Source organism: Vipera berus (assembly GCF_964194415.1).
Source record: "Vipera berus genome assembly, chromosome: 5".
Taxonomy (NCBI): domain Eukaryota; kingdom Metazoa; phylum Chordata; class Lepidosauria; order Squamata; family Viperidae; genus Vipera; species Vipera berus.
Window position 1 is genome coordinate 80057485 of NC_138207.1, and position 27967 is coordinate 80085451.

Genomic DNA, 27967 nt, shown 5'->3' on the forward strand with positions numbered 1-27967 from the left:
ATGTATGTAATTAACTTTTTTTCCATTTTGGATTTTTTACTTTCACCCTCCTCCCCCTCTTCCTTAAAAATATACTCTACTGAGACCAAATGCAAGACCACTTTAACTTACCATCTTCATTTCCTGAAACAATGGAATAGATAATTGTTTGATTCAAGGCAGCAGCTGTTACCACAACCACTTGGGTTCCTTTGGGGGCACCTTCATGCACAGGTGGGGGCCTACAGAATTAGTTGAAATAGATTGTTATTTATTTTGGTCACATTGTCAAAATTGTCCTGAAATATTCAATGTATCTATGAAACTGAAGTAGAAATTGAAAGCTACATGTAAACCAATCAAAGGAATGAGAATAAAGCATCAACATTTGCAGAAATTAACACTGACAGTGTGAATGGCAAATAAGTGGAATACATATTCAGTAGTTTAACAAGTAGTGTAGTCATATTCAACTTTAAAAGCCAAAATCCATCTAATCTAGCAAGGTATTTCCCACTATCCGGTCTGCTGACGCTGAAAAGTGCACAAGTAGGAAGACGCAATACATTCAGTCTTTCATAATTGTTGTTGCTATTTTCCTAGGATCATTAGATCTCTGATGATGGAAACATCAAATAATAACAATAAAGTCTATTTCATGGCAGCCCAAGAACGCCAGTGTCTCTCAAATTTCATGGGGTAGAGCACTGCCAAGCAAAGGTGCTGTGATAGAGAAGTTGCATCCATAAATGCAAGATGGGCAACAGGGAAGGTAGTCGGACAACATTCTGAGATCACAGATTGTTTAGGGGCTTGATGTTATAAGCAGAACCTGAAACCTAATTAATAGCACTGTAGTTTCTTTAATTGTATTTGGCAATTTGCTTACACTGAGTTTAGACATCGTCAATCATATGAGGTAGTCCAGACTAAGAAACAGGTGCCAGGTGATCTAAAACTACTTTTATTTACATCTTGCAAATCTAAGTGTGTTACTCCTCAACTTTTAGCTTCAGTTGAATTTGAATTCAGGGACTATTTGATCCCTTCCTCATCAGGACTTCTGCAATGATTATCTATTTGTTGCCTTGGTAACAGATCTTCTCTGTCTCCATCAAAGTCATCCTCTTTATTCTCTACTGAAGTAGAGCTGAGCATTTACTGATGATACCAAAACTTTTCATGACCAACTCCAGGATGTTCAGATAGCTGTTGAACAACCATTGCTATGAGACATCTCATGGCATAGTCACCATTGTGCAGAGGAACAACTGCTATTTTCTGTGTCTATCCCTGTAAGTACTAGTGAAAATTTCAGCTCACAGTTTAGAAAGATACTGTGCTTGACAATTGTAAAAGCAGCTGAAAGATTGGGCAAGATAAATAGAGCCACACTTCCTTTTTTTCTATTTTCCAGCAAAACTGATCTTCAGTCTGATTCTGTTTCCAAACTAGGCCCAAATTAAGCTACTGAGACCGCTACTGCAAATTAAGCTACTGACTGTGTGACAGTGACAATGATGATAGCTGAAAATGACAATAGTTGCATATATTTTATACTCTAAAAACCTTTGCCCTGAAAAGTTTGTTTTTTATGACTTGAAATAGTTGATGAAATCCTTTGGATCCATAGAAGATTTCAGAAGGTGGGAACTACTGCTTCTTTTAAGTCCAACAGTACATTTACGCAAAAAGATGCTCACCACTCTAGTTAACTCAAATAAGCTGAGATGGTCAGGAATAAAACTGCTGTTGACTCAAAAAAAGGAATCTCATTAAATTATAGCAGATGAAGCTCCAAACATCTCAGTGTCATCTGTGTCAAAAGTCAGCATGAACTCCACCTCCATCAAATTCCTCTCATATTTTTATAATGGATACTTGAAGCTTCAACACCATCACCATAACTTCTTAATCATCCTGAACAGCTGTGCTAGCTAGCTATTAAGATTCAATCTGAGAAGTATATTATCTTAGAAACCTTCTTATTCTTGCAGGGGGATTTATACTAGATCAAACTTCACCTTGTAATTGTGTAATCATGCTGGAGGAAAGGTAAATTGATCACCCCTCAATATCCTGTTCCTATGTGAATATTTGATGACAGCCTCTGTAAACTCAGTGCTGCATGGAGATCACACAATAGCACACTAAGCTTCCTAATGAAGCTAGCATCTTCAATATAAATGATGACTTGTATCCCAAGACACAATAATTGAATTCTCCAACCATCTGAGACTAAATCTACAGGCATGGTCAGGGAAGTTATTACAATATATCCACTCACAGTCTATGGAATTTAGTTGATTTTTTTCTTATTTTTTCTGGTGGGCTATATGCTTAATAATAACTACTGGATTCAGGTTGGGATGGCAGATGATTTTTCTTAATTGTAAGCAAGTCATATCTGCAAATCTTAAAAACTTTTTTCCCTCCCTGATTTGTTATTTTCACACGTAGCAGATTGACTCTTTCCATGTCTGTACTTCTAAATGAAATGTTTGAAAAATGTAAAAACCTTTTAAACCATTCTTTTGATCTTTGTTGGCTTTTGGCACCTTTTAAAGAATAATAATAATGCCCCTATAACTTTAACATTCTAACATTTCTAAAGGCGTTGAGAATCCCGCGGCTTCCATTGATTGGGAGATTTTTTTTTTCCATTTAGCATATGACAATTTGAAGTACAGTAAAGTGCCCAGAGAAATGTCCAAATGCATATTTTCTTTGTAACTCAAATGTAATTGGACTTTACTGGTTTCGTTTCCTTGAGCATATGTGAGACTAGGCTGAAGCTACCACACTTTAAGATGAAGCAGGCACACAAGCAGGGTGGATAAAAGCCAGGAACCTCGTCTAAAAGATCCCTCAGGAGAACTGAGAAGAGGCAAGTTGCTAAGGAAAAAAAGGAAAAAATGTCTCCTGAACAAGGCAAAAAAAACAAAAAACGTTAGGCCTGAGCACAAGTCACATCAACTGCTGCCAGACTTAAAAATCAATAAGGGAAGAGTAGTTGATTTGTGAATCAACAAAACAAGTTGTTTGGGAGATAAAGTGGTCCTGAGGCCCACCCACTTTTTAAGTTGCCCTTGGATCCTGACCTGATGGTTCCTGTCCCTCTGGCCTACAGCCTTCTGGAGTTGAGAAGACATGGATAAGTGTAGAGGTCATCCTCAATTTACAACAGTTCATTTAGTGACCATTCAAAGTTACAATGGCCCTGAAAAAAGTGACTTATGAACATTTTTCACACTTATGACCTTTGTAGCATTCCCATGGTCACGTGAGTAAAATTTGGATGCTTGGCAACTGACTCATATGTATCATGGTTGCAGTGTCCAGGGTCATGTGGTTGCGTCCTTCTGACAAGCGAAGCCAATTGGAAAGCCAGAGTCACTTAACAACCGTGTTACTGAAAACTGAGGTATTTCACTTAACAACTGTGGCAAGAAAGGTCATAAAGGGGAGCAAAACTCATTTAACAAATTTTTGCTTAGCAACAGAAATTTTGCGCTCAATTGTGATGGCAAGTCGAGGATTACCTGTATGTGAGAAAGAACAAATGTACATTCTAACCAACAAAGTTTTGCTGTTAATTTAAATTTATTTATTGCAAATGGCTGTGCGTCAGTGTTCAGTCGAAAGAGATTTGAGTGTGGCTGTCAACCAGGACTGTGAGTGTGTTGAATGAGTGACCATAAGCCAAGGTTGGGAGTGCATACAACACCAACTAATGCAATCAGGTTCAAAGTTCAGTGAAATCGTATTGTTGAGGTCTTGAAACTTTGGATGAAATTGGTATAAATATGTTGGTAAAAATAATCCACCAGTTGATTTGGAAATTGTACTGTATTTGTATTTCAGATTATAGCTCAAATGGCTTTTCCTTCTTTGAAGCTTCCATTTATTTAGGAGAATAGCTACAGAGAGGACTTCCCCCATCAAAAGGTTCAACAGAAGTTTATTGCTAATTCTGGCCTGTAGGTTTAGTGATTCTTTGATTCTCCAGCCTTTAATATCTGAGTATTGATACAGCAACTGCATAGAAGCAATATACAGATGTGCTTTTAAATGCAAACTGAATTCTTACATTGAATGAGTTAGTTGGTTCAGCATGCATTAACAATCTTGTTCTATGCTAAATAAATGATCTTGTCACTGACACAGAAACAGTTTTTCTCCACTTCTAATAGCCTTGTTTGTGATGGAGAACCCTGGTGTAGGCAAACCATTACTATATTATTAAACAATAAATAAACTAGCATTTGAACACAGGGCCAGAGTTTTGAAATCAATATGTTATCACTATAGTTCAAGCAATTTAAGTAGGTATCTTTAATTAGGAAGCTGTGTGTTGCATTCCAAATTGATTTAGTTACACTTTTAAAACATTAACAGCTTTTGGATTCTCCAAGAGGGCTTCTTACAAGCACAACTAGAATGAAGGCCCCCTTTTGTAAAAATTTTTTGAAGTACTTGCTTTTATTTATGTGGATTTATTTATTTCAGCAGGACTGCATAAGCCTTGCTTTTGTAAATGTGTTCTGATCATCAATTCTGAAGTAAAACAGCTTTATCATTCCCTTCTCTTTATAGTCTCGCTCTTTTGAGAACCAAGTTAATTATAATAGAAGTACAGGATAGATGCCAAATTGAACCCATTGAATGATACAAGGCAGAAAAAAATGCTGAAAAACTTTAAAATCCTGTTGGGTTCTCATTTTTGCATCCTCAGTGTAACAATAATACAGTTCATCTGAAAAAAGCCAAAAGATGGATGGAGATCAGCTCTCCCACACAAAACTGTCATACAGGAAAGGAAGGAGTCAGACATAAATATTACATATAGCATGAACATTGCTATTGTATATAGGTCTTATGTCTAGTTACGGTATATAGCAGTGCCTGGAATTCATTGATTATGGCTTTAGCATTCTCCTTTAAATAAAGATAAAACAAAATAAATTGTCACAGGATTCTCCTGAGTGTCCCCAACTGTGAATGAAATAAAACCCAACTTTTTGCACATCTACAGAGCAACCTTTTTGCTCCCAGCTTTTGAAAACACATTATTAAAAACTCAATTATTTGTGTGACAGTGAACACCAGCTATGGATATCCATACATTTCATTTATCAGTTTAGCTCCTGTAAACTGATGCAGCCTTGACAATTATGTGGATTATCCTTTCCTGTTATGGTGGCAGTTCCATGCTATGAAAGATACCCCATAATTAAAACTATGTTTCAATGTTCACCAAAGGAAAAATGCATTTTATTATAAATGTGCGTTCCCACAGAGAATGCATTTTATTATAAATGTGCGTTCCCACAGAGAGGGCCTCCTCAGGGTGCCACCGGTCAGAGAATGTCGACTGGTGGCCCCCAGGGGGAGATCCTTCTCTGTGGGTGCCCCGGAGCTATGGAACCAGCTACCGGTTGAGCTCCGGATGGCGCCCGACCTTCGCTCCTTTCGCCGCGAGCTAAAAACATACTTTTTTGAACAAGCTGGCCTGGCCTGATGAGGGGATTGGGGGGGGGGTTTGCTATTGTTATTTTACTAGGTTTTATAGATGTATTTTAGTATGTGGGCATTTATTTAATCTAGTTTTAACTTTTGTAATTTGTATTTTTATTCTTGCCCTGTTCACCGCCCTGAGTCCCTCGGGAGAAGGGCGGTATAGAAATATTATTAAATAAATAAAATAAATAAATATTTCAAGATAGACTATTTCATTTTTGCACGCTTTTGTCTCTGGATATGCCAAGTCACTGCAATAAAACATATTTTCCCAGTGTGAGTGACATTATTTGCAAAGAATGTTCCATAGAGCTGTGAGGTTTTTCACTATGGACCCTCTTCAAACTTCTCATATTAGTTCACAAAGTTTTGACCTTTTCAGCGGTATTTACCTCTAAAAGCGATGACAAGGGAGTTTTGTACTTATTACAATGAACCACTGACATGGCCTGTTATCTTTAAATGTCAAGCTTCATTCTGAGGGACTTAATAACATCAGGTGTAATGCAACTTTGTGTAATCTTTGCAATAATTTGGTAAAAACCACAATTTAAATATTTTTATCCCAGATTTAGCAGAATCACTAAAGTGGGAAAGTATACCACCCTCTTTAAATAACTTGAGTAGTTACATATTGTGAGAATTGAAAGGTAAATAAACTATGGAAGATTATTCTCTCGGTTGAAATGAAGTGAAATTCTCCCTAGATAAATAAGATGGATTACACACACACACACACACACACTCTTACATTTGCTTAAAGAGTATTAATAGCTTTTCTAATTTCCTACTGAAATATAACATTTATACGTCTTTACTCAAAATGTCAAAATTATTTATATCTGATTCCTTAGTTTTGACAAGTTCTGATAAGGATCTATGAACTTTCACACCAGCGATCGATATGAAAGAACAGCAGAGCTGTAATTCTATTAAGAGATAATACTTTGTAATTATCATAATTAATTATTTTTATTAATAATCCCATAGTTATCGAAAAAATCTTGCCCTATACTAAAGTCTATATGCAATCTGGGGATTCTTCTGGACTCATGGCTTTATGTAAAATTTTGGGATTTAAGTTCAGGCAGTGCTTTTTTTCTAAAAAAAAAAAAGGTGCCAGAACTGTCATCTTGGCGGGCGCAGGAGGCGGGGGGTGGGGGGGCAGTGCTGCTGCAGTCACAGGTGTGAAGGGTGTTGGCGGCGGGCTCCCCTCCCTGGGGCCAGAGCCGGTGCGGCTGGTGCTGTGGGAGCAGCAGAGCCCACTCTATATGGCGGGGCTGCGCAATGCGGGCAGCAGAGGTGGTGCGGGCCAGGCGATGTTTTAATCTTATGATTTTAAAAATATATTTTTTCTATTGTAAGTTTCCCCAAACCTCGCCATATGGATTGCATACAAATATTATATAATTGCTAAATAAAGGTAGAACATATGTTAAGTATACATCAAATGATAATATGCTTCCCTACAAAGTCAATTCTTCCTCAATGACAGACCAAGGAGTTAACTCGGAAAGGTAAGAGATAAAACTAGAAGAGGTCTGTGCAGCTCTTCAACATCTTCATCAACAACTTGGATGAGGGGATAGATGGGGAACTCATCAAATTTGCAGACAACACCAAGCTGGCAGGAATAGCCAATACTCCAGAAGATAGGCTTAAGATACAGGAGGATCTGGACAGACTCGAACACTGGGCACAATCTAACAAAATGAAATTCAACTGTGAAAAAAGTAAGGTTCTACATTTAGGCAGGAAAAATCAAATGCACAGGTATAGTATAGGTGGTACCTTGCTCAATAGTAGTAACTGTGAGAGAGATCTCAGAGTCCTAGTGGACAATCACTTAAATATGAGCCAGCAGTGTGCTGCAGCTGCCAAAAAAGCCAACACAGTGCTGGGCTGTATTAACAGAGGGATAGAATCAAGATCAAGTGAAGTACTAATACCACTTTACAATGCCTTGGTAAGGCCACACCTGGAATATTGCATCCAGTTTTGGTCACCACGATGTAAAAAAGATGTCGAGACTCTAGAAAGAGTACAGAGAAGAGCAACAAAGATGATTGGGGGACTGGAGGCTAAAACATATAGGGAACGGTTGCTGGAATTGGGTATGTGTAGTTTAATGAAGAGAAGGGTGAGGGGTGACATGATAGCAGTGTTCCAATATCTCAGGGGCTGCCACAAAGAAGAGGGAGTCAAGCTATTCTCCAAAGTGCCTGAAGGCAGGACAAGAAGCAACGGATGGAAACTAGTCAAGGAGAGAAGCAACCTAGAACTAAGGAGAAATTTCCTGACAGTTAGAATAACTAACCAGTGGAACAACCTGCCTCCAGAAGTGGTGAATGTTCCAACACTGGAAGTTTTTAAGAAGAGACTGGCCAGCCATTAGTCTGAAATGGTATAGGGTTTCCTGGACTAGATGACCTCCAAGGTCCCTTCCAACTACTTCTTCTTCTTCTTCTTCTTCTTCTTCTTCTTCTTCTTCTTCTTCTTCTTCTTCTTCTTCTTCTTCTTCTTCTTCTTCTTCTTCTTCTTCTTATTCTTATTCTTATTATTATTATTATTATTATTATTATTATTATTATTATTATTATTATTATTATTATTATTATTATTATTATTATCTTGTAGAAAGGAAAGGCCCACACTGATAAATTAAAAATCTTTGTGGTCTGCAAAGGAATGCTGGTGGGCTAATCAATGATTTGGTGACTAGAGGAGCATCTACAGTGTTGGAGCTTGTGGTCATAGTAAGCCATGGAGGCACTAGGCAACCTGACTTTCAGGGCAGTGGTGGTGATTTTATTACTTTTTTTAAAAAAGTCTGTGCTCTGTCCAAGGGTGCTTGGTAGGCTGCATGTACAGGCCTGGTCTAGAATTTATTTTGGAGCATTCAACTATCTAGAGCAGGTATGTCAAACTCATTTTGTTTGAGGCAACTTTTTATAAAAGAATTGCCATTTGTTTTAATAAAATAATTTAAATCAATTTTTCACTTGATTTCAAATTAAATGAATGAGATTTTTTTTAGTACAATTGCCAAATGCAATAAACTGGTTTTAGGTATATGTTACTGGAAGGAAAAAGCAATCCCTGTTGCGTTACTGATCCCAGAGAAACATTTGCATGTATGCAGGTATCCTTAGGGTGCCAAAGTTATGGATGAGAAATATTGGTTGCAAAGTTGGCATTTCTGGATGTAATACAGATATTTTGGACTTATTTTTGTTTCTTTGCATATGCTACTGACTACGCTTATGCACATATGTAACAAGATCACTGCTTGTCCAAAATTTTACTATACAGATAATACCCCCAGAAATTATTTTAGCCTTTTTAATAAATGTTGTTATTGATGTTAAGCTCACCAGGGAAAACATCATATATTGTTATGTATATACTAGGTTAATTATTTAAAGACTGAAGTGCAACATAACTAGATTCTAAATAATCTATTTTTCAAAACACACAACAGTCTAAACAGTAAAAGTAAAGTCCAAATTAAGAATATTTCATTCTTAAGAATTGTTTAGATTCAAAATAGTTTTCAAGAGTGTACAAAAGATACTATTTTTTTTCTAGAATCAGCTAAATTAGACATATTACATTGAGAAAAATGTTTCTCATTTCTTTCCTGTTACCTTTGATTTCATTGCAGAGATGTTAACATAAGAAATAGATTATTTTGTTATCTAATTTTACCTTCCAAAAGACAGAAGCAGATGAAAAATGTGAGGTTCTTTCCTGTTGGCTTTTCTGAATTAGCTGTTTTAGATTCTAAAAGTTTAGTTCCTAAAGAAGTAATCCTGTAAATAATGTTAATGTCCTCCTCTAGTGCAGGCTCTTGTATGACTCATGGACTTCAACTCCCAGAATTCCTGAGCCAGCATGGCTCAGCTTGGAAACCTCTCTCTTTCCCCTCAGCGTGGCTGGCTCAGGATTTCTGGGAGTTGAAGTCCACGAGTCATTAAAAAGAGCCAAGATTGCTAGCCCTGCAATAGGCTTAGGAAAACCAATAAGGGAGCTGGGTTGTTTGTTTTTGTTTTTTTGTTTTTGCAAAAAAAAAGGTTCCGGAACCCAGTTCTGAGCGTTGTATGAGAAAAAAAGCCCTGAGTTCAGGAATGTTTGTTTTCCTTTGGAGGTAAGTCATTTCCTCTGATGTACAGAAACTAGCCTTTTCAGAAACAATGGTGAAGGCAACTGAACAATAGGACTGTATTCTGAAGTGCTTGAAAGAAACAAACCTGGGTGGGATAGGAGGACATGCAACGTATTTTACAAAAGACAAAAGGATTCCTTTGCCCATTAGCTATTTCAAGAAACAGAAATTAGCCATTTGAGGCTTTATATCTAAGGATGTCTGTCTTTTCCGATGTCTAACAAAAACAAAGTTTTTATTGTAGTTTAATGACTTGATGCTTTCTGATGTACCCATCATATACTGAATGAATTTTTCTGTACCCTACATAAAATCTGATCAACCCCCCCTTTAATAAACTGGGTACCCCCAATTATATCTAACCCATCTCATCACATTTTAGGCACTGTGGCAGTACTTTTCTGCTCTGGAACCTGCTCTGAGGGATATCATCCCCCATAGTCTGAGTTGGCCACAACCCTACAGGCTTTTTGTAAAGCCCTGAAGACATAAATTGTTCCATGGAAACACAAAAGCAGGGTAAAGCTAATTCAATGGCTGTACTGATTGTCTGAATGAATGGGATTATGATGGTTTCTTTTGTTTTTAATATTGGTTTGTTCATTGTTTTTTAAATTGTTGTAGTGTTCTTTACATATCTGTTATAATTGTTCTGTAAACAGCGCAGAGTAATATATATGAGATGGGCAGCTATATATAAATTTAAATAATAAAATAATAAACAAACTACAGCATCAGTTGACAAGATCATCAACTTTCTTATTAAAAAAAACAAGTTTTAAAAAGTTTCTTAAGAATTGGCGTCTCTCTCCAAGTGCAGCCTAAGATCGACTACACTCCTTGGAAAAATTTGAAATATGTTACTGTATTTAGTGCTCAAAAATAAAATGCCTAAACACCTGTTAAATGTGTCCACAGGCAATGCATAATATTATTGATTGCACATTTAGTTAGCAATTTATTGCCTAGATTAGTAATTCAAGATTGTCAACTATGACTTTCTAACTGCAGAAGAGGACAAGGGAAGCTATGCATTAATTAATAAAAAATAGCACACTTTTGAACTTTTAAGTTATTAAAAAGATAATCTAGTGCAAGTGAATTTATGCTGAAGAATATATATATATTTATTTGCGGTCACAGACCAAAGTACAAGTGCAACAAAAGAAAAACATGGGGAAAGTAAAATCATAGACAATTGGACACCAGAAGCCTTGGTTGAAGGGAATTACAACGTTCTCCTCTGATAGTTACAGCTCTTAAAAGAAATTTAGAAACCTGTATGAGGAGCCATCCCCATTATGCTGAAGATAAAACAACAACAACAATGAAAATATTTTCTCCTTTAGGTCTAATTTTCCATCTGGCCTCACAATTCTTTAAAATGGAATAAAGGAACAAAGGAGGCTTTCTTTTTTCATTTTTATGCAGAAATATTTTAATTTTTTAGTAAGTCATTTCTGTACAATTCCAGAACATAAACAGTCACAGCTTATCATACCTTCAGCTATGTACTCATTCTTGTGTAAATTCGGTTCTTATTTATTGGAGTGTGATTCTGCTGACCTGAAAATATCTATTCCAAGTACCAATATGTAAAGCTGCATTAATGGAAGTGTAAGATAATTTAGGGTAATAGCAAGATTACCGTACATTAGGGATCTTTATTTGCTACATATTCTAAAGAGGAGGAAAATATCTGTTTTCATAGGTGTCAGTGTGGGGAATGACCAAATGATGATATCATAACACAACCCATGAGACATTCATCTATTTTGAGAATCAAGTACTGAAGGCCATGGTTAACATTTTGATTTTATTATGACTATCTTCCCAGAAAAAGCCAGAAGTGATTATTCCCCTATTAAATGTAACAGGTTCATTCCCCACTCTTCTTTAACCCCCTTTAAAAAGACCTATTTACCCCTTATTTTGGGGAAGATAGATGGGTTTTTGAGATTGATCTTATTGCGTTTAATCAACCAGCAACTGAGACGACATTAAGAAACAAACATGGATATTTGTTCCAGGACCAATTAGGGTTAATTTGGGGGATGATCTGCAATTGAAGGGGCGGTAAATTTTCCACAAGTTGATTACAATAACAATAAGAGTTTTGGTTGGTTAACAGAGAGTTTTGGAATTTCAATTTTGTCCCTTGTTATTATTATTATTACTTTTATATTTTTATATAATATTTTTATTATTGTTGTTTTTCCTGTTAACTGTTTTGTTATTAATATAGTATAGAATTGACAGGCTAGCAGTCTGTAAACAGATTTAATAGTTTAGTAGTTAAAAATTATTTTGGCCTGTTTTGCAAAGGATGAGAAACTAATATTGTTATATTATATTAATCAGCATTCAATTAGGGAGGATTCTATATACTGTATATACTGTATGTTAGTTTTTTTTTTCTAAGACACCTTTTCTTTTTAATATCTTGTTTGTTGTATTTTTTAATATCTGGTGTTTTGAATTTTAAGCTTCTTTGAATACACTAAATATTATATGATGTCATTATGACTTTCATTATTTTTTGTCATTGTGGCTAGCAGGTGAAACTTATGCTTGCTTTGACTTGAGTCTAGAACACAGACTTATCAATGAAAGAACAGCAAAGGAGTCACTTCAACACATCTCTTGAACAACACAACAGGAAAAATATTTTCCTCTGGCAGCTGACTTGGGGCTTTTTCCACATACACTGTAGAGTTTTTTTTGTTTGAGCTCAACAGAAGAAGCAACATAGTTTTTGCATTTGGCACCCCAAAAAGTTAACAACATGGTCATCCTATGTATAAAGCACATATATGCGGCAAACATTTGTATTTGGACACTTGCCAGAAGAGGACAATTGCACAACCAGAAAACACAAATGACAATGTTATATTAAAACTGTTGTAAGCTTTTGTTTAATTGACTTCCCGTCACCTTTTTCCTGACACTGATGACCAGAAGAGAAAAAACCTGTGCTGTTTTATAAACCAACGCTCGAAGCACTTGTGATCAATTTCTGCTTTTTTACAGAACCAGACCCTTTGTGTATGTTACATATTTCTACCAAAATTCTAGGATGTAAACTCTAACATGTATTAGCATATTCTAGTTAGTAGTATTCTAAGCCCAAAATATACACAACAACAACAAAAGATTTGCTCTGGTATTTTAAAATGTCACGGCTCTCAGAATGTAGTGTTATAATAGGATATTAGCAAACTAGAAGGCACAATACATATCATGCAAAACACATAAAGCAATTATACATTCACTTGAAAACAATTCTAAAAATAATGATATATGTTACTTTCCTAAACCTCTGTACAGAGGGTCAGGGCTAATGCAGACTCCCCCCCCTCAAAGAAGACTCCATTTCTTCTGTACACATGCAATATTGTTATAGTGCTCGTATTGAAGGTCTTGAGCCAATTAGCATTTTAAAGATTAAGGTCAACATCTTGAATATACAATCCAGTGTCTGCCCTCCAATTTTTCAAAAATAATATTAATGAGAGAAGATATTATACCTGTACTCATCCTGGGTAAACCGTGGAATCACTGAGGGTTGCAATACGGAAATTTCTACAGTGGTTGTATTAAATTTCACAGGGTCACCATCATCATAGGCAATGACCACAAGCTGTTAAGCACACAAACACAATGACAACTTATGCATTTCAATTCAACAATTTTAGAGATTGGAGGGTTAAAAAAATATCTTAAGGATTTCCAAAAAAGTAAAAAAGTAATAAAATAAAATAAAATGTGCACAAAACCTCTGACCTTTTTTTCTTCTATTCAGAAATGCAATCCTAACTGTAAAGCTCAGTTCTATAATATTTTAAACCAGCACATTTTAATAGTGCATTTTCCTGGAGAAAAATTAAGTAGAAAGAATCACTGTTAGAGATGTGCAGGGGTCTCATGAGAAGTTTCCTTAATTCCACTGATATATATATATATATATATATATATATATATATATATATATATATATATATATATATATATATATATATATATATATATATATATATATATATATATGTATATATATATACCGTATATACTTGAGTATAAGCCGACTCGAGTATAAGCCGAGACCCCCAATTTCACCCCCAAAAACTGGGAAAAGTTGTTGACTCGAGTATAAGCCGATCCGCCGTTCTGCATGCCTCGGAGGCTGGATCCGCGCTCTGCAAGCCTCTGGGATCCTGGGAGGCCTAATGCAAGCACCAGCCCGCCTGCCTCAGGTCTCCCCCACCCCCAGATACTGGGCTTCAGCACAGCTGGCTGTCTTGCCAAAGAGAAACATCTGGGAAGGAAAACCCTGTCTTACCTCTTTCCCAATTCTGCCTCTGCCCTTCCTCCTACCAAGGTGTTCTGGGACTAGTTCCCTAGCCTTTTGGAGCTTTTGGTGTTCGCCCATCAGCTGTCTATGGGGAGGCAACAAAGCTGCCTCTCTAGGCTTTGAGAAAAGGCCCCTTGCACAAAAGGCAGCTTCAGGACGAGCTTCCAAAAACCCTTTCCTTCCTTAACGCCCTCCCCACCTTCCCCCAGAAAGCCATATTTCTTTTTTTTTTATTGAAAATTTTTATTGAAGTTACAATATTATCCCCTCCCCAACCCACCCCAGAACCCCTCCCCCTCCCCCATATTTCTTCAATAACAAAAACATAAAAAGCTGGTTGGGATGTACTCGCTGATTCCCCCCCCCCTTTTTTTAGATGCTAAAACTAAACTCTCCCTCTGCCTTCCAACCAATATCCCTTTTTAAAATCTTACCTTGGCTCCAGATGGAAGAGTAGAGGAACTAAGCTAGTAAGGAGAGAATTTTTTTCTGCAACTTTTTACTCCTGAAGTAGTAGTAGTAGTAATAGTAGTAGTAGGAATAATAATAATAAATCCCTAAAAGTTGTGCCAGAAAATGGAGGACGCTGGGTCTTTGCAAGTTTTAGCTGTCTGTCAGACTGCCTGAAAAGGGCGGCCCTCAGGCAGCCAGGCGGACAGCTAAAGCTTGCAAAGACCCAGCGTCCTCCATTTTCTGGCATAACCTTCGGAGATTACTTTAAAAAAAAAAAAAAAACCTTCAGAGGAAAAACAGCTGCAGAAACATTTTGTCTCCTTGCTGGCTTGGTTCATCTACTCTTCAGCCAGGAGGGAGTCCAAGGCCTAGAGAAGGAGAGCTTTGCAGCATCCCTATGGACAGCTGATGGGCAGACAGCTGAAAGAAGCAGGCAGGCAGGGCGCGGAGGAACGGAGACCTGCAGGTCTCGGACGGCGGTGGCTTGGGAGAGGTGCGCGCGATCCCGGAAGCACCAAAGCCTCGGCCGCGCACAAGTCCTCGGTAAGTTTTTTTGTTGACTGGAGTATAAGCCGAAGTGGAATTTTTCAGCCCAAAAAGTGGGCTGAAAAATTCGGCTTATACTCAAGTATATACGGTATATGTATATATATATATATGTATATATATATATATATATATATATATATATATATATATATATATATATATATATATATATATATATATAGAGAGAGAGAGAGAGAGAGAGAGAGAGAGAGAGAGGGGGGGGGGTTAGGGTTAAATTGTCATGGAGAAAATCTATCTAAGAATTAGATTCTCATGGAGAAAATCTACATAAGAGGTTGCTATGAACTTGATGACATATTATCAATCTTAACATAAACATCAATAAAATTTTGCTGCATATATAATAGCAATAACACTTAGACTTATATACCGCTTCATAGTGCTTTATAGCCCTCTCTAAGCAGTTTACAGAGTCAACATATTGCACCCAACAATCTGGGTCCTCATTTTACTGACCTCAAAAGGATAGAAGGCCAAGTCATCCTTGAGCTGGTCAGGATCAAAGGAATCAAACAATACTGCAATACTGCATTCTTAATACCGTGCCACCATGGCTCTTAATAACACCAGTGGGCTTATTCCATACTGTTTGCTTTTACATGCAATATAAACATTTTGGTGAAGATTAATTCTCTGATAAAAAGCTCCTTATTAGGTACATTTCTAAGGCTAATTTAAATTTGCTGGCAGAAGTATCCCTTGAAAGGAATCCCAATTACACTGCAGTTCTAACAAAAAGTACACAAAGGGAAAGAGCTTTTATTTACTGATGCTATCTCTTTCCAGGCTTCATCGTCTAGAAGATCAAGTCTTAAGGTGGTGGTCAGGATGAAGTTGAGGCATGGGTGGCCCGCTAAAACTGATGAAGGCTTTGAACCTCTATTTCAGCCCCAGCACCATTGGTACACCACTGCCATTATGCAAGCCAAAAGGACAGAGATGGAGTGGAGGAGATGGGGGTGAGTTTAAAAGGAAGCAGAGAAGGAAGGCACTTCTCTCATTATGGCTTGCAGTTGGGAGAGACCAAGCTGGGAATACAGGTAGTCCTTGACTACAATTGGGACCAGAATTTCCATGGTTAAGCAAAGCAGTTTTAAGTGATTTGTGCAAATTTTATGACCGTTTTGCCGCCATCGGTAAGCAAATTACTGCAGTTAAGTGAATCACAAATCCAGCTTCCCACACTGAGTTTGCTGGATGAGGAGGTTGACTGGGAAGGTTGTGAATGGTGATCAATCACATGATCATAGGATGCGGTAACTGTCACAAAGGCATGCCAATTGGTAAGCACCTGAATTTTGATCACATCATGACAATGGGATTGTGGAAATGGTTGTAACTGCGAGTATCAGCTCTAAGTCACATTTTTCAGTGCTGTTGCAATTTAAAACAATTGCTAAACAAATGATCATAAATTGAGGTCTACCTGTAGCTTGCACCAGCAGGGTTCTGTTAACAATGACAACGGGAAGTGCTGGGATTGCTGTCAGTAAGCAATGTGATTACATCATGTTTCAACTAATGACTACATTATTTAGTGACAGAAAATCCAGTCCCAATTACTGTTATGACTTGAGGACTGCCTGTATTTTATTAGTATTGCTCATATTAAGAATAAAATAGAACAAAACTTCAGTGAAACCTGGAGCAGTACACAGTTCAAAACATACTTATTTAAATGTTAGTTTAATTTCTGGTTAAATTCCTGCACTTAGTTGGTATATCAGCATTAAAGAGTGGATATCAATATTACTGTACAGAGCAAACTCTGTATAGAGTCATTCTAGTGGCATTATTACACAACATATTAAAATGGCATTCACCAATCTGCCATCTGGTAAGTAGACTAGTCATGCTGCCTGTGAAACAAAGAAATCATAATTCCAAATATAGTGGAAAGACTCCAGGAAGACTGTCTTAAACATATTGAAATTTATATGCATACAGTTACCTTAAACAATGTACTAGGTTCTTCATTAAGATTCACTCTGGTTATTACACGTCCAGATTCTTCTTCAACATCAAAGATACTTGCACTATATGGGAACTGGACAACATCTACTTTATATCGTACATGACTTGCCGGTGTACCCTATGAAAAAAATGTATAAATTGTAAATGGCATAGCTTAGGTGGTAAGAATGAAAAAATAAAATGGGGTTAAATATTACATTCTGGGACTTTGCTTCTAAAATAAAACACATTTTTATTGTGCTTTAAATATACTAGGCATCCACTTCTGTAAAAACATTTAAAATTTATTTATGTATATGTAAAATTTATTGGTCGCCCATCTTACTTCAAGGTAACTTTTTAATATTGCAAACATGCACAGTATACTTTTTTATTACAAAGAAATACATACATACATACATATATATATATATATATATATATATATATATATATATATATATATATATATATATATATATATATATATATATATATATATATATATATATATATATATATATATATATATATATATATATATATATATATATATATATATAATATTTTTTTGGATTGGTAACAAAGAATTAAAGGGAGACTGATATAGCTATTTCAAACTTATTTGTTCTCATCAGTCATATATATAATTTCAATTTATATGGTTACCCCTCTCAAATACATAATTTGGGGTGGTTTACAACAATTGCAAAGCTATGCAAAAGAATAAGCCACATTAAAACCTACATGAAAAACATTACAACACAACCAGCATCTGAGGTATAAGAAACCCCTTACAACAGTCAACATAACCACTCTACCAGACATCCAGATCTCCAATTCTAGAGAGGGAACCACATCTTTAAGCCACTGGGTTGGGGCCAAGCTGATCCTTGAGGGGATTATATTCCAAGGGATAAGCATGATGACAGAATAGTGCCTCTTCTTGGAACCCAAATCTTTAAAGATGGAATCACATTTTTAAGCTGCTGGGTTGGGGCCAAACAGGTTCTTGACAGGATGATATTCCAAAGGATGAGTGTGACAACAGAATAGTGTCTCTACCTGGAACCCACATCTTTAAAGATGTAGATGTCATCGCTGCTAACATCAGATGTTCTTGCTTTGACAACAGATGGAATGGCAGCCATTTTCCTCTATTGCTTTTAGAATTAGTTGATGCTGGGAGAGGGAATAGGGATAAGAGTCCAGCTAGTCATACAATAATAACTTAGCCCAGGGCTCATAGTGTTTTGGTGGGCTGGAGTGCTGGGGGAGAAAGCCCGCACTTCAAGCTAATTGGGGAATGTGATTTATGACTGTTTATTGGAGGAGGGAATTGTACTTTGTAACTTTGTATCCAGGGGAGGGGAATTTGGTTTTTGGTTTCAACTATGTAGTGCCAATACTTTGTTTCTCAAATAAAAGATTCTTTAAGGTAAACAATGCCTCGAAGTTCTTTTGAAGAGTTTCATTTGTCAGAACCATGACAGTAAGCACATCTTTAAGCTGCCAGGTTGGGGCCAAGAAGGTCCCTGAGGGGATGATATTCCAAAGGACGAGTGCCATGACAGAATAGTGTCTCTTCCTGGAACCCACCACATGGCAAGTCCTAACAGAGAGAACCTGGACCTGCCTCTTCTGCCAGACCTAATAGAAGGGTAGACAAAACTGGGGCAAGTTGATCCCTCAAGTAACCCAGTCCCATACCATTAGTGCAACCTCTCAAAAAGAAATTCATAGAAAAAAAGAGGAAAACACACACACACACACACACACACCATCCCTAACATAAAAAGCATTTTTAGGTAGCAGGGTTGGGGCAAGTAGATCCTTGCGGGGATGATATTCCAACTGACTATGCAATATGGAAATTGTGCCTTTTATTTTTTTTCCCCCTCAAGGCCATTATAACCAGAAAATGACTCCAGATTGCTTACACTTTTCACTTTAGTATAACGACTGAAAATCAAATAAATTGTTAATTATTAATAGCAATTCAATAAAACCATGTTCATAGTCCATCATATAGCTACACTTATAATATAGAACAGTTAACTGGTGCCACTTCCCTAGGAGCAATACCACAAAGGATCTCTGAAAGAATTAGATCTTGGTTGCTTTCTGGAACCGCAGCAATGATGAAATAATCATAATCAATAAGTTGATGCTGTTCCTGGAATGGTATACATTGTGGAGGAACATTAAAAAATATGTGGTTGGTTGCCTTCACATGGATGTAAAACTGAATTGGATTTCTATTGGCTTAGGCCAGGGGTCTTCAAACTTGGCCCTTTTATGACTTGTGGACTTCAGTTCCTGGAATTCTTCAGCCAGCGTGCCCGGCTGAGGAATTCCGGGAGTTGAAGTCCACAAGTCATAAAAGGGCCAAGTTTGAAGATCCCTGGCTTAGGCCAACAACCTCAAGCAATAAGTATCAAGGAAAAAGATCATCATATTAACCTATGACTTGCAATTTCTGGCAATATATACATTTTAAATAAATACTCTTCAGTAACACTTTTGATTTTGGGACAAATTTGCAAATTTGCAGATTTTTCTTTTTTATTATGGTATAAATCTTAATACATTGTATTGTTTCCATACAGCGATAATTATTTGTGGTCAAAGTGTTTCTGTAGTCTTATCAAGCACCCAGCATACATCCTTGGGTTGACTTAGAGCAGGGGTGTCAAACTGCCGGCCCATGGGCCGGATGCATCATGCCAAAACTGCGCCCACCCCATTGCCACCAGTGGAAAAAAAAGTCACAATACGTTGTGACACGTCACATGATGTTGTGCATTTGACACCCCTACTTAGACAGAAAAGGCAGATCAATTCTTTTATCATTTCTTGTTCCACTGCCAAAACTATGTGTTAAACTCATGTGAAATAGAACAATAAAATCTGTGTCAGCTAAGGGTATGAGGGTATACTTCTCATTTAGAAGGATTAATGATCACTAAGTTGTATTTTCTGTGTAGAATATATGTATAAAATTATATATATATATATATATATATATATATATATATATATATATATATATATATATATATATATATATATATATATATATATATATATATATATATATATATATATATATATATATATATATATATATATATATATATATATATATATATATATATAAAATAGAACATTGCAGTTTTGCTAATAAACTGGCTTTTACTGTCATCATTATTCCTTTATGTTGCCTTAAGTAAGTCATTAAAAAAATCATCTTGTTTTTGTTGTAAACACCAACCTATTTAGTACATTAATTCAGCAAGAGGGCTTATACCCCTATGGCAAAGAAACACTTAGGATATGCAAAAATTGGCTCATCAGATTGCATACTCATTCCAAAATAATTGCTATGAAAAATAAGTATAATAATACAACGGGACCTTTGGCAATTTTAAATAACAGTATTTTACTGAAGTTATTAATTTATTGCCATATTTCCATGTCAACATGAATGGGATCTGAAGCAGAAAATGATATTTTCAAAAGTATTATTTGTTAGATTTATAATCTGTCTTTTTCTAGGAACTCATCACACTGAAAATGAATTGTTCATTGCCAAGCAGTTTAATGACATATTGCAAGGATGTAAAACTGAAGATTGGTATGGTAGCAGATGCAGTTCAAAAGCGTTTAGTGGAAAACAAGCTCTATTAGAAAGGAAACTGCCCAAACAGCTGAGAAATAAAAAAAACCAGATCCTATTTGATGATTTTGGAAAACTGTAAGTGAAGGAAGACCAATCTGAAAGTATCTGGGATTGATTATGACATTTGACTCTGTCATAAGTTTGGATAATCAAGTCCCTAGAAATAACAGTCATAGAAGCGTCAGAAGCTTTGTGCAAAGATCAATGGCTCAATGGAAGACACAGGTTTTTTTATTATTTTAATTCCATTTGTATCCCGCCCTTCTCCGAAGACTCAGGGCGGCTTACAAGCTTAGCAGTAGCCTTCATTCTATGTATATGCCTGCTTATTAGGGCTTTCACACACACCCCAAGCGGCATTATTACAAAGTCAGCTTAATTGCCCCCAACAATCTGGGTCCTCATTTTACCTACCTCCGAAGGATGGAAGGCTGAGTCAACCTTGAGCCTGGTGCGATGCGAACCTGCACTAATTGCAGGCAGCTGGTGTTACTTAAGGAGGCATTAGCCCACTGCTCCACCAAGTTGCTGGTCAATAGAGATAGACTGGGAGAGGTTAATATCAAGAGAGGAATCTTCCAAGGAGACTCAATGTCACTTTTAGTATTTGTCATTGCACTGATTCCTTTGTCAACAATACTGAACAAGTCAGGCTATCAAACATCAAAAACATTTGCCAGGCTCTTCCACTTGACCCAGCTGTGTGTGTGTGTGTGTGGGGGGAGAAATGGGAACTGGGCCGCATGAGCGGCATGCTGGCATCATGGGTATGCACATACCCCATGCGCAACTGGCAAGCCAGAATACATGCGTGCATGCAGCCCTTTTGTGAGTGGAGGGCTGCTGAGCATTTGCGCAGCTTGACTTGCACGAGCGGGGAGGGCAGTGCACACACACTCACATACATGCCCATCAGCCCGCTGCTTGTGCAAGTTGAACTGTATAGGCTCTGGCCAGCCACTCGTGCGGCCCATTTCCCTGCTTTACATGGATGATCTGAAGATATATGGAAACCACCATCTGAAATAGAATCACTGCTCAGTGCTGTCCATAAATACAGCCAATATATTGCAATGAAATTTGGTAATCTTTATCATGCAACACGGGAAAAGTAGCTAAAACGGAAGGAATTGAGATACCGTATATACTTGAGTATAAGCCGACTCGAGTATAAGCCGAGACCCCCAATTTCACCCCCCAAAACTGGAAAAAGTTATTGACTCGAGTATAAGCCGATCCGCCGTTCTGCAAGCCTGAATACACAGGAATACCCTGTGTGGCCGCGGCTCGTCGGCAGGTCTCCGTTCCTCCTGCCGACCTTTGGGGAGGTTTGGGCGCCTCCCCAAACCTCCCCAAACGTCGGCAGGTCTCCGTTCCTCCTGCCGACCTTTGGGGAGGTTTGGGCGCCTCCCCAAACCTCCCCAAACCTCGGCAGGTCTCCGTTCCTCCTGCCGACCTTTGGGGAGGTTTGGGCGCCTCCCCAAACCTCCCCAAACCTCGGCAAGTCTCCGTTCCTCCTGCCGACCTTTGGGGAGGTTTGGGCGCCTCCCCAAACCTCGGCAGGTCTCCGTTCCTCCGCGCAGACCTGCCGACCTTTGGGGAGGTTTGGGCGCCTCCCCAAACGTCCCCAAACCTCGGCAGGTCTCCGTTCCTGTTTGGGGAGGTTTGGGCGCCTCCCCAAACCTCCCCAAACCTCGGCAGGTCTCCGTTCCTCCGCGCAGACCTGCCGACCTTTGGGGAGGTTTGGGCGCCTCCCCAAACGTCCCCAAACCTCGGCAGGTCTCCGTTCCTGTTTGGGGAGGTTTGGGCGCCTCCCCAAACCTCCCCAAACCTCGGCAGGTCTCCGTTCCTCCGCGCAGACCTGCCGACCTTTGGGGAGGTTTGGGCGCCTCCCCAAACGTCCCCAAACCTCGGCAGGTCTCCGTTCCTGTTTGGGGAGGTTTGGGCGCCTCCCCAAACCTCCCCAAACCTCGGCAGGTCTCCGTTCCTCCGCGCAGACCTGCCGACCTTTGGGGAGGTTTGGGCGCCTCCCCAAACGTCCCCAAACCTCGGCAGGTCTCCGTTCCTGTTTGGGGAGGTTTGGGCGCCTCCCCAAACCTCCCCAAACCTCGGCAGGTCTCCGTTCCTCCGCGCAGACCTGCCGACCTTTGGGGAGGTTTGGGCGCCTCCCCAAACCTCCCCAAACCTCGGCAGGTCTCCGTTCCTGTTTGGGGAGGTTTGGGCGCCTCCCCAAACCTCCCCAAACCTCGGCAGGTCTCCGTTCCTCCGCGCAGACCTGCCGACCTTTGGGGAGGTTTGGGGAGGCGCCCAAACCTCCCCAAAGGTCGGCAGGAAGAACGGAGACCTGCCGAGGTTTGGGGAGGTTTGGAGAGGCGCCCAAACCTCCCCAAAGGTCGGCAGGTCTGCGCGGAGGAACGGAGACCTGCCGAGGTTTGGGGACGTTTGGGGAGGCGCCCAAACCTCCCCAAACAGGAACGGAGACCTGCCGAGGTTTGGGGACGTTTGGGGAGGCGCCCAAACCTCCCCAAAGGTCGGCAGGTCTGCGCGGAGGAACGGAGACCTGCCGAGGTTTGGGGAGGTTTGGGGAGGCGCCCAAACCTCCCCAAACAGGAACGGAGACCTGCCGAGGTTTGGGGACGTTTGGGGAGGCGCCCAAACCTCCCCAAAGGTCGGCAGGTCTGCGCGGAGGAACGGAGACCTGCCGAGGTTTGGGGAGGTTTGGGGAGGCGCCCAAACCTCCCCAAACAGGAACGGAGACCTGCCGAGGTTTGGGGAGGTTTGGGGAGGCGCCCAAACCTCCCCAAAGGTCGGCAGGTCTGCGCGGAGGAACGGAGACCTGCCGAGGTTTGGGGACGTTTGGGGAGGCGCCCAAACCTCCCCAAACAGGAACGGAGACCTGCCGAGGTTTGGGGACGTTTGGGGAGGCGCCCAAACCTCCCCAAAGGTCGGCAGGTCTGCGCGGAGGAACGGAGACCTGCCGAGGTTTGGGGAGGTTTGGGGAGGCGCCCAAACCTCCCCAAACAGGAACGGAGACCTGCCGAGGTTTGGGGACGTTTGGGGAGGCGCCCAAACCTCCCCAAAGGTCGGCAGGTCTGCGCGGAGGAACGGAGACCTGCCGAGGTTTGGGGAGGTTTGGGGAGGCGCCCAAACCTCCCCAAACAGGAACGGAGACCTGCCGAGGTTTGGGGACGTTTGGGGAGGCGCCCAAACCTCCCCAAAGGTCGGCAGGTCTGCGCGGAGGAACGGAGACCTGCCGAGGTTTGGGGAGGCGCCCAAACCTCCCCAAACAGGAACGGAGACCTGCCGAGGTTTGGGGAGGCGCCCAAACCTCCCCAAAGGTCGGCAGGTCTGCGCGGAGGAACGGAGACCTGCCGAGGTTTGGGGAGGTTTGGGGAGGCGCCCAAACCTCCCCAAACAGGAACGGAGACCTGCCGAGGTTTGGGGACGTTTGGGGAGGCGCCCAAACCTCCCCAAAGGTCGGCAGGTCTGCGCGGAGGAACGGAGACCTGCCGAGGTTTGGGGAGGTTTGGGGAGGCGCCCAAACCTCCCCAAACAGGAACGGAGACCTGCCGAGGTTTGGGGAGGCGCCCAAACCTCCCCAAAGGTCGGCAGGAGGAACGGAGACCTGCCGAGGTTTGGGGAGGCGCCCAAACCTCCCCAAAGGTCGGCAGGAGGAACGGAGACCTGGGGAGGTTTGGGGAGGCGCCCAAACCTCCCCAAAGGTCGGCAGGAGGAACGGAGACCTGCCGAGGTTTGGGGAGGCGCCCAAACCTCCCCAAAGGTCGGCAGGAGGAACGGAGACCTGCCGAGGTTTGGGGAGGCGCCCAAACCTCCCCAAAGGTCGGCAGGAGGAACGGAGACCTGCCGACGTTTGGGGAGGTTTGGGGAGGCGCCCAAACCTCCCCAAACGTCGGCAGGTCTGCGCGGAGGAACGGAGACCTGCCGAGGTTTGGGGAGGCGCCCAAACCTCCCCAAACGTCGGCAAGTCTCCGTTCCTCCGCGCCCTGCCTGCCTGCTTCTTTCCGCTGCGGAAAGAAGCAGGCAGGCAAGGCGCGGAGTTTGGGGAGGTGCGCGCGCACCTCCCCAAACCTCCCCAAACTTCGGCAGGTCTCGGACGGCGGTGGCTTGGGAGAGGTGCGGGCGATCCCGGAAGCACCAAAGCCTCGGCCGCGCACAAGTCCTCGGTAAGTTTTTTTTGTTGACTGGAGTATAAGCCGAAGTGGAATTTTTCAGCCCAAAAAGTGGGCTGAAAAATTCGGCTTATACTCAAGTATATACGGTATCTTATTTCCATACCCTATGTAGATATATCAAGAGATTGGATGAAGAAGATCACTATAAGCTCATAACATCAAGTATACTGAAGTAAAGAAGAAGCTTAGAAGTGAGAGTGAAGATCTGAAAGCTGAAACTCAGTGGTGGAAATATCATCAAGGCAGTTAACACCTCGACAATTCCAACCATTATCTACACAGTTAGAATAGTGAACTGAACTTAAGCAGAATTAAAAGCATTGGATAGGATAGGAAGACCAGAAAAATAATAATAATGAATCATGCCCTTCATCAATACAGTGATGTTGACAGACAATATCTACCAAAGAGCATTGGTGGGTGTGAAATGTTGCAAATACATCAGACAGTTGAACAACAAAAAGGGACATTGGAAGAACATCTGAAGGACACTGAAGCACTGAAGTTAATATACCATGAAGACTTACAGAATTCCAGAAATATCAAACTGACTTATAAGTCTGCTGTGGATTCCATCGATCGAGGAATTCTAGCTAATGGTGTCCAGGAGAAGAGCCTTTTCTGCTGCGGCTCCAACTCTCTGGAATATCATGTCCCCTGGGGTGTGATTGGCTGATTGGCCTGGGGCCCTGGTGGAAGCATCCCATGCTGGAAGTAGTTAGTGGTGTAGGAAGAAGATCTCACTCCCACCCCATTCTGGTTTCTAATTTATTTAATCTCTGTTCATTTTAATAGTTTATTGTTTTAAATGTTTTGTATTCTTACTGTTATGATATAGTAAGCCATCCAGAATCACTTGACAGTGAGATGGGTGGCATATAAATGTAATAGATAGTTAGACAGCTAGACAGATAGATCAAATGAAGAATAGAAACGAGACATGGCAACGTAAAGTATTACATGGCCAATACATAAAAAATTAGCAGGCAAAGCAGATAACAAAACCTGGCAATGACTAAGAGCAAGAAAATTGAAAGAAGAGACAGAGGGACTAATTTTGGATGCACAAGACAAAACCTTAAGAACAAATGCATATAAAGTCAGAGCTGAGAAGCTGGCAACTGACAGCAAATGTCATTTCTGCAAAGAAGTTGGATAACCTTATTACTACTGCAAGAAGATCACACAGACTTCAAACAACGCAAACAAGAGCTTATGGGACCACAAATCAGACAAAGTAATAGATGAAGAAGCATAGCCAGCTGTACCAAAAGGCTGAAGAACAGTTTCTACCCATGGGCTGTCAGACTCCTGAATGGAAAATAATTCCATGTCAACGTAGTATGATAGACTGTGGGGCCAGCGAGTTGTGCAATAAGTTCACATGGTGCAATAAGATTTTTTTTATTTTAATTCCATTTATATCCCGCCCTTCTCCGAAGACTCAGGGCGGCTTACAAGCTTAGCAGTAGCCTTCATTCTATGTATATGCCTGCTTATTAGGGCTTTCACACACACCCCCAAGCGGCATTATTACAAAGTCAGCTTAATTGCCCCCAACAATCTGGGTCCTCATTTTGTGTTTGTTAGTAGGATTCACTGGGTTAGGGATTTTTTTCCTTTTGTCTTCACTGTGAGTTGTGTTGGGGTGGGGTGCACGAAGAGAGGCTCAGCTAATCTCATTGTACACATGTTGTACTTTGACAATAAAGGTTGATTTGATTGGTTTGATTTGAACATGCTCCAGGACTTTAGAATTCAAAAAGATAGGCACCTGCCACATCACACACCAAACTTAATACATGTTGATAAGAAAAACAAGAAAGTTTAGAAAATGGACATTGCATTTCCTGGAGACAACAGAATAGAAGGGAAATTCTCCAAGGGAATTGGAGAAAAGTACACAGACCTGCAAACAGAAGTAGAATGAAGGTGAAGGAATGCAAAGATAGTACTGATAACAGTAGGCACCTCAGATGAAGTTCCAAAACACCACTGTCATTGACAAAACCATCAGTCAGTTGCAAAGATGGCTTTACCTGGAAAAGCTTACATCCTGCGACCATACTTTGAATGTGATTTAACAACAATATGTGCCTATTCTAAGTCCTTGGGAAGGAGCCAATAGGTCAGGGGTGTCAAACTCAATTTCATTGAGGGCCACATCAGCATTATGGTTGCCCACAAAGGACCAGTTGCATGTAAGACTATGTACCATATTAGTTCAGGAGTGCATTATGTCTAAGATGTGGGCCAAACAGGATTAACATTTCAAATATGAACAAATATTTCAAATAAATCTGCAAAAACAAATTTAAAAGAAAGAAAAAACATATGCTATTTAATTATCTCTCTCGTCCCATTGGGTCCAAGCTGGATGTTTGGCATCTTTTCTTGCCTACAAGTCCCTTCATGTTTGAGGTTAGATTCTGAGATGGTTTCGGAGCCCAAGGTCATACTGTGCAGAACTTCTCTCAAGGGTTTCTAATTTCTGCTGTACATTCAAAAGGATCTATTTTATCCAGAAAGAAACTTATTACCTACATCAAATCCCCTTATAATGCCACCTAGTCCTGGTGATGGACCATCAATATTTTCATAAAACTCAAGTGAAGCCTCAGAAATACAAAATTAGTGTCTGACTGTGATAATAAATGGAAAACCAATAAGCTGAAATTCACATTCAGAGAAGATGAAGAGGCATTCATTCTGCACTAGCAGGGGTGCAATTTCCATATAGGAACGAGCTCATTACTGGTGTGATTTTTAATCCAGCCAGAAGCATATGTTTCTTTAGTAACATAAAAAGCACTTAACTTGGTTTGTCAACTACAAGCCCACCTGATGGAGCTAATTTGGCAACAGTCATCCATGCCTTTTATCTTGCAGGTTAGACTACTGTGTTAGGTTAAATGGGAGCCTGCTTGAAAGAAGTCCAAGAAATATGAAACTGATTAGATCTATCCTGTACCCTTTTGATTTATTCACCATCCATTTCTATCTCCAAAGGGTTATTTCTGAGCTATCAGTGCTGAAGGCAGGAGTGGTCAGATGTGTTGATGTGTTGTGTGTGATAAGTGTGAAATACGGGTGAGGTGGGT

General features: G+C 40.1%; 1 protein-coding gene across 1 annotated transcript in view; it reads right to left on the bottom strand.

Moving 5' to 3' along the window:
* Window positions 1-27967, bottom strand: part of PCDH15 (protocadherin related 15) — a gene marked incomplete at its 5' end in the record, with an annotated part of 435974 nt that overhangs the window by 105127 nt on the left and 302880 nt on the right. Inside the window, 3 exons of the mRNA XM_081330024.1 lie at window positions 112-221; window positions 13192-13304; window positions 16990-17130. Of these exons, the coding sequence (XP_081186150.1) occupies window positions 112-221; window positions 13192-13304; window positions 16990-17130 (364 nt within the window). The remainder of the gene's footprint in view (window positions 1-111; window positions 222-13191; window positions 13305-16989; window positions 17131-27967) is intronic.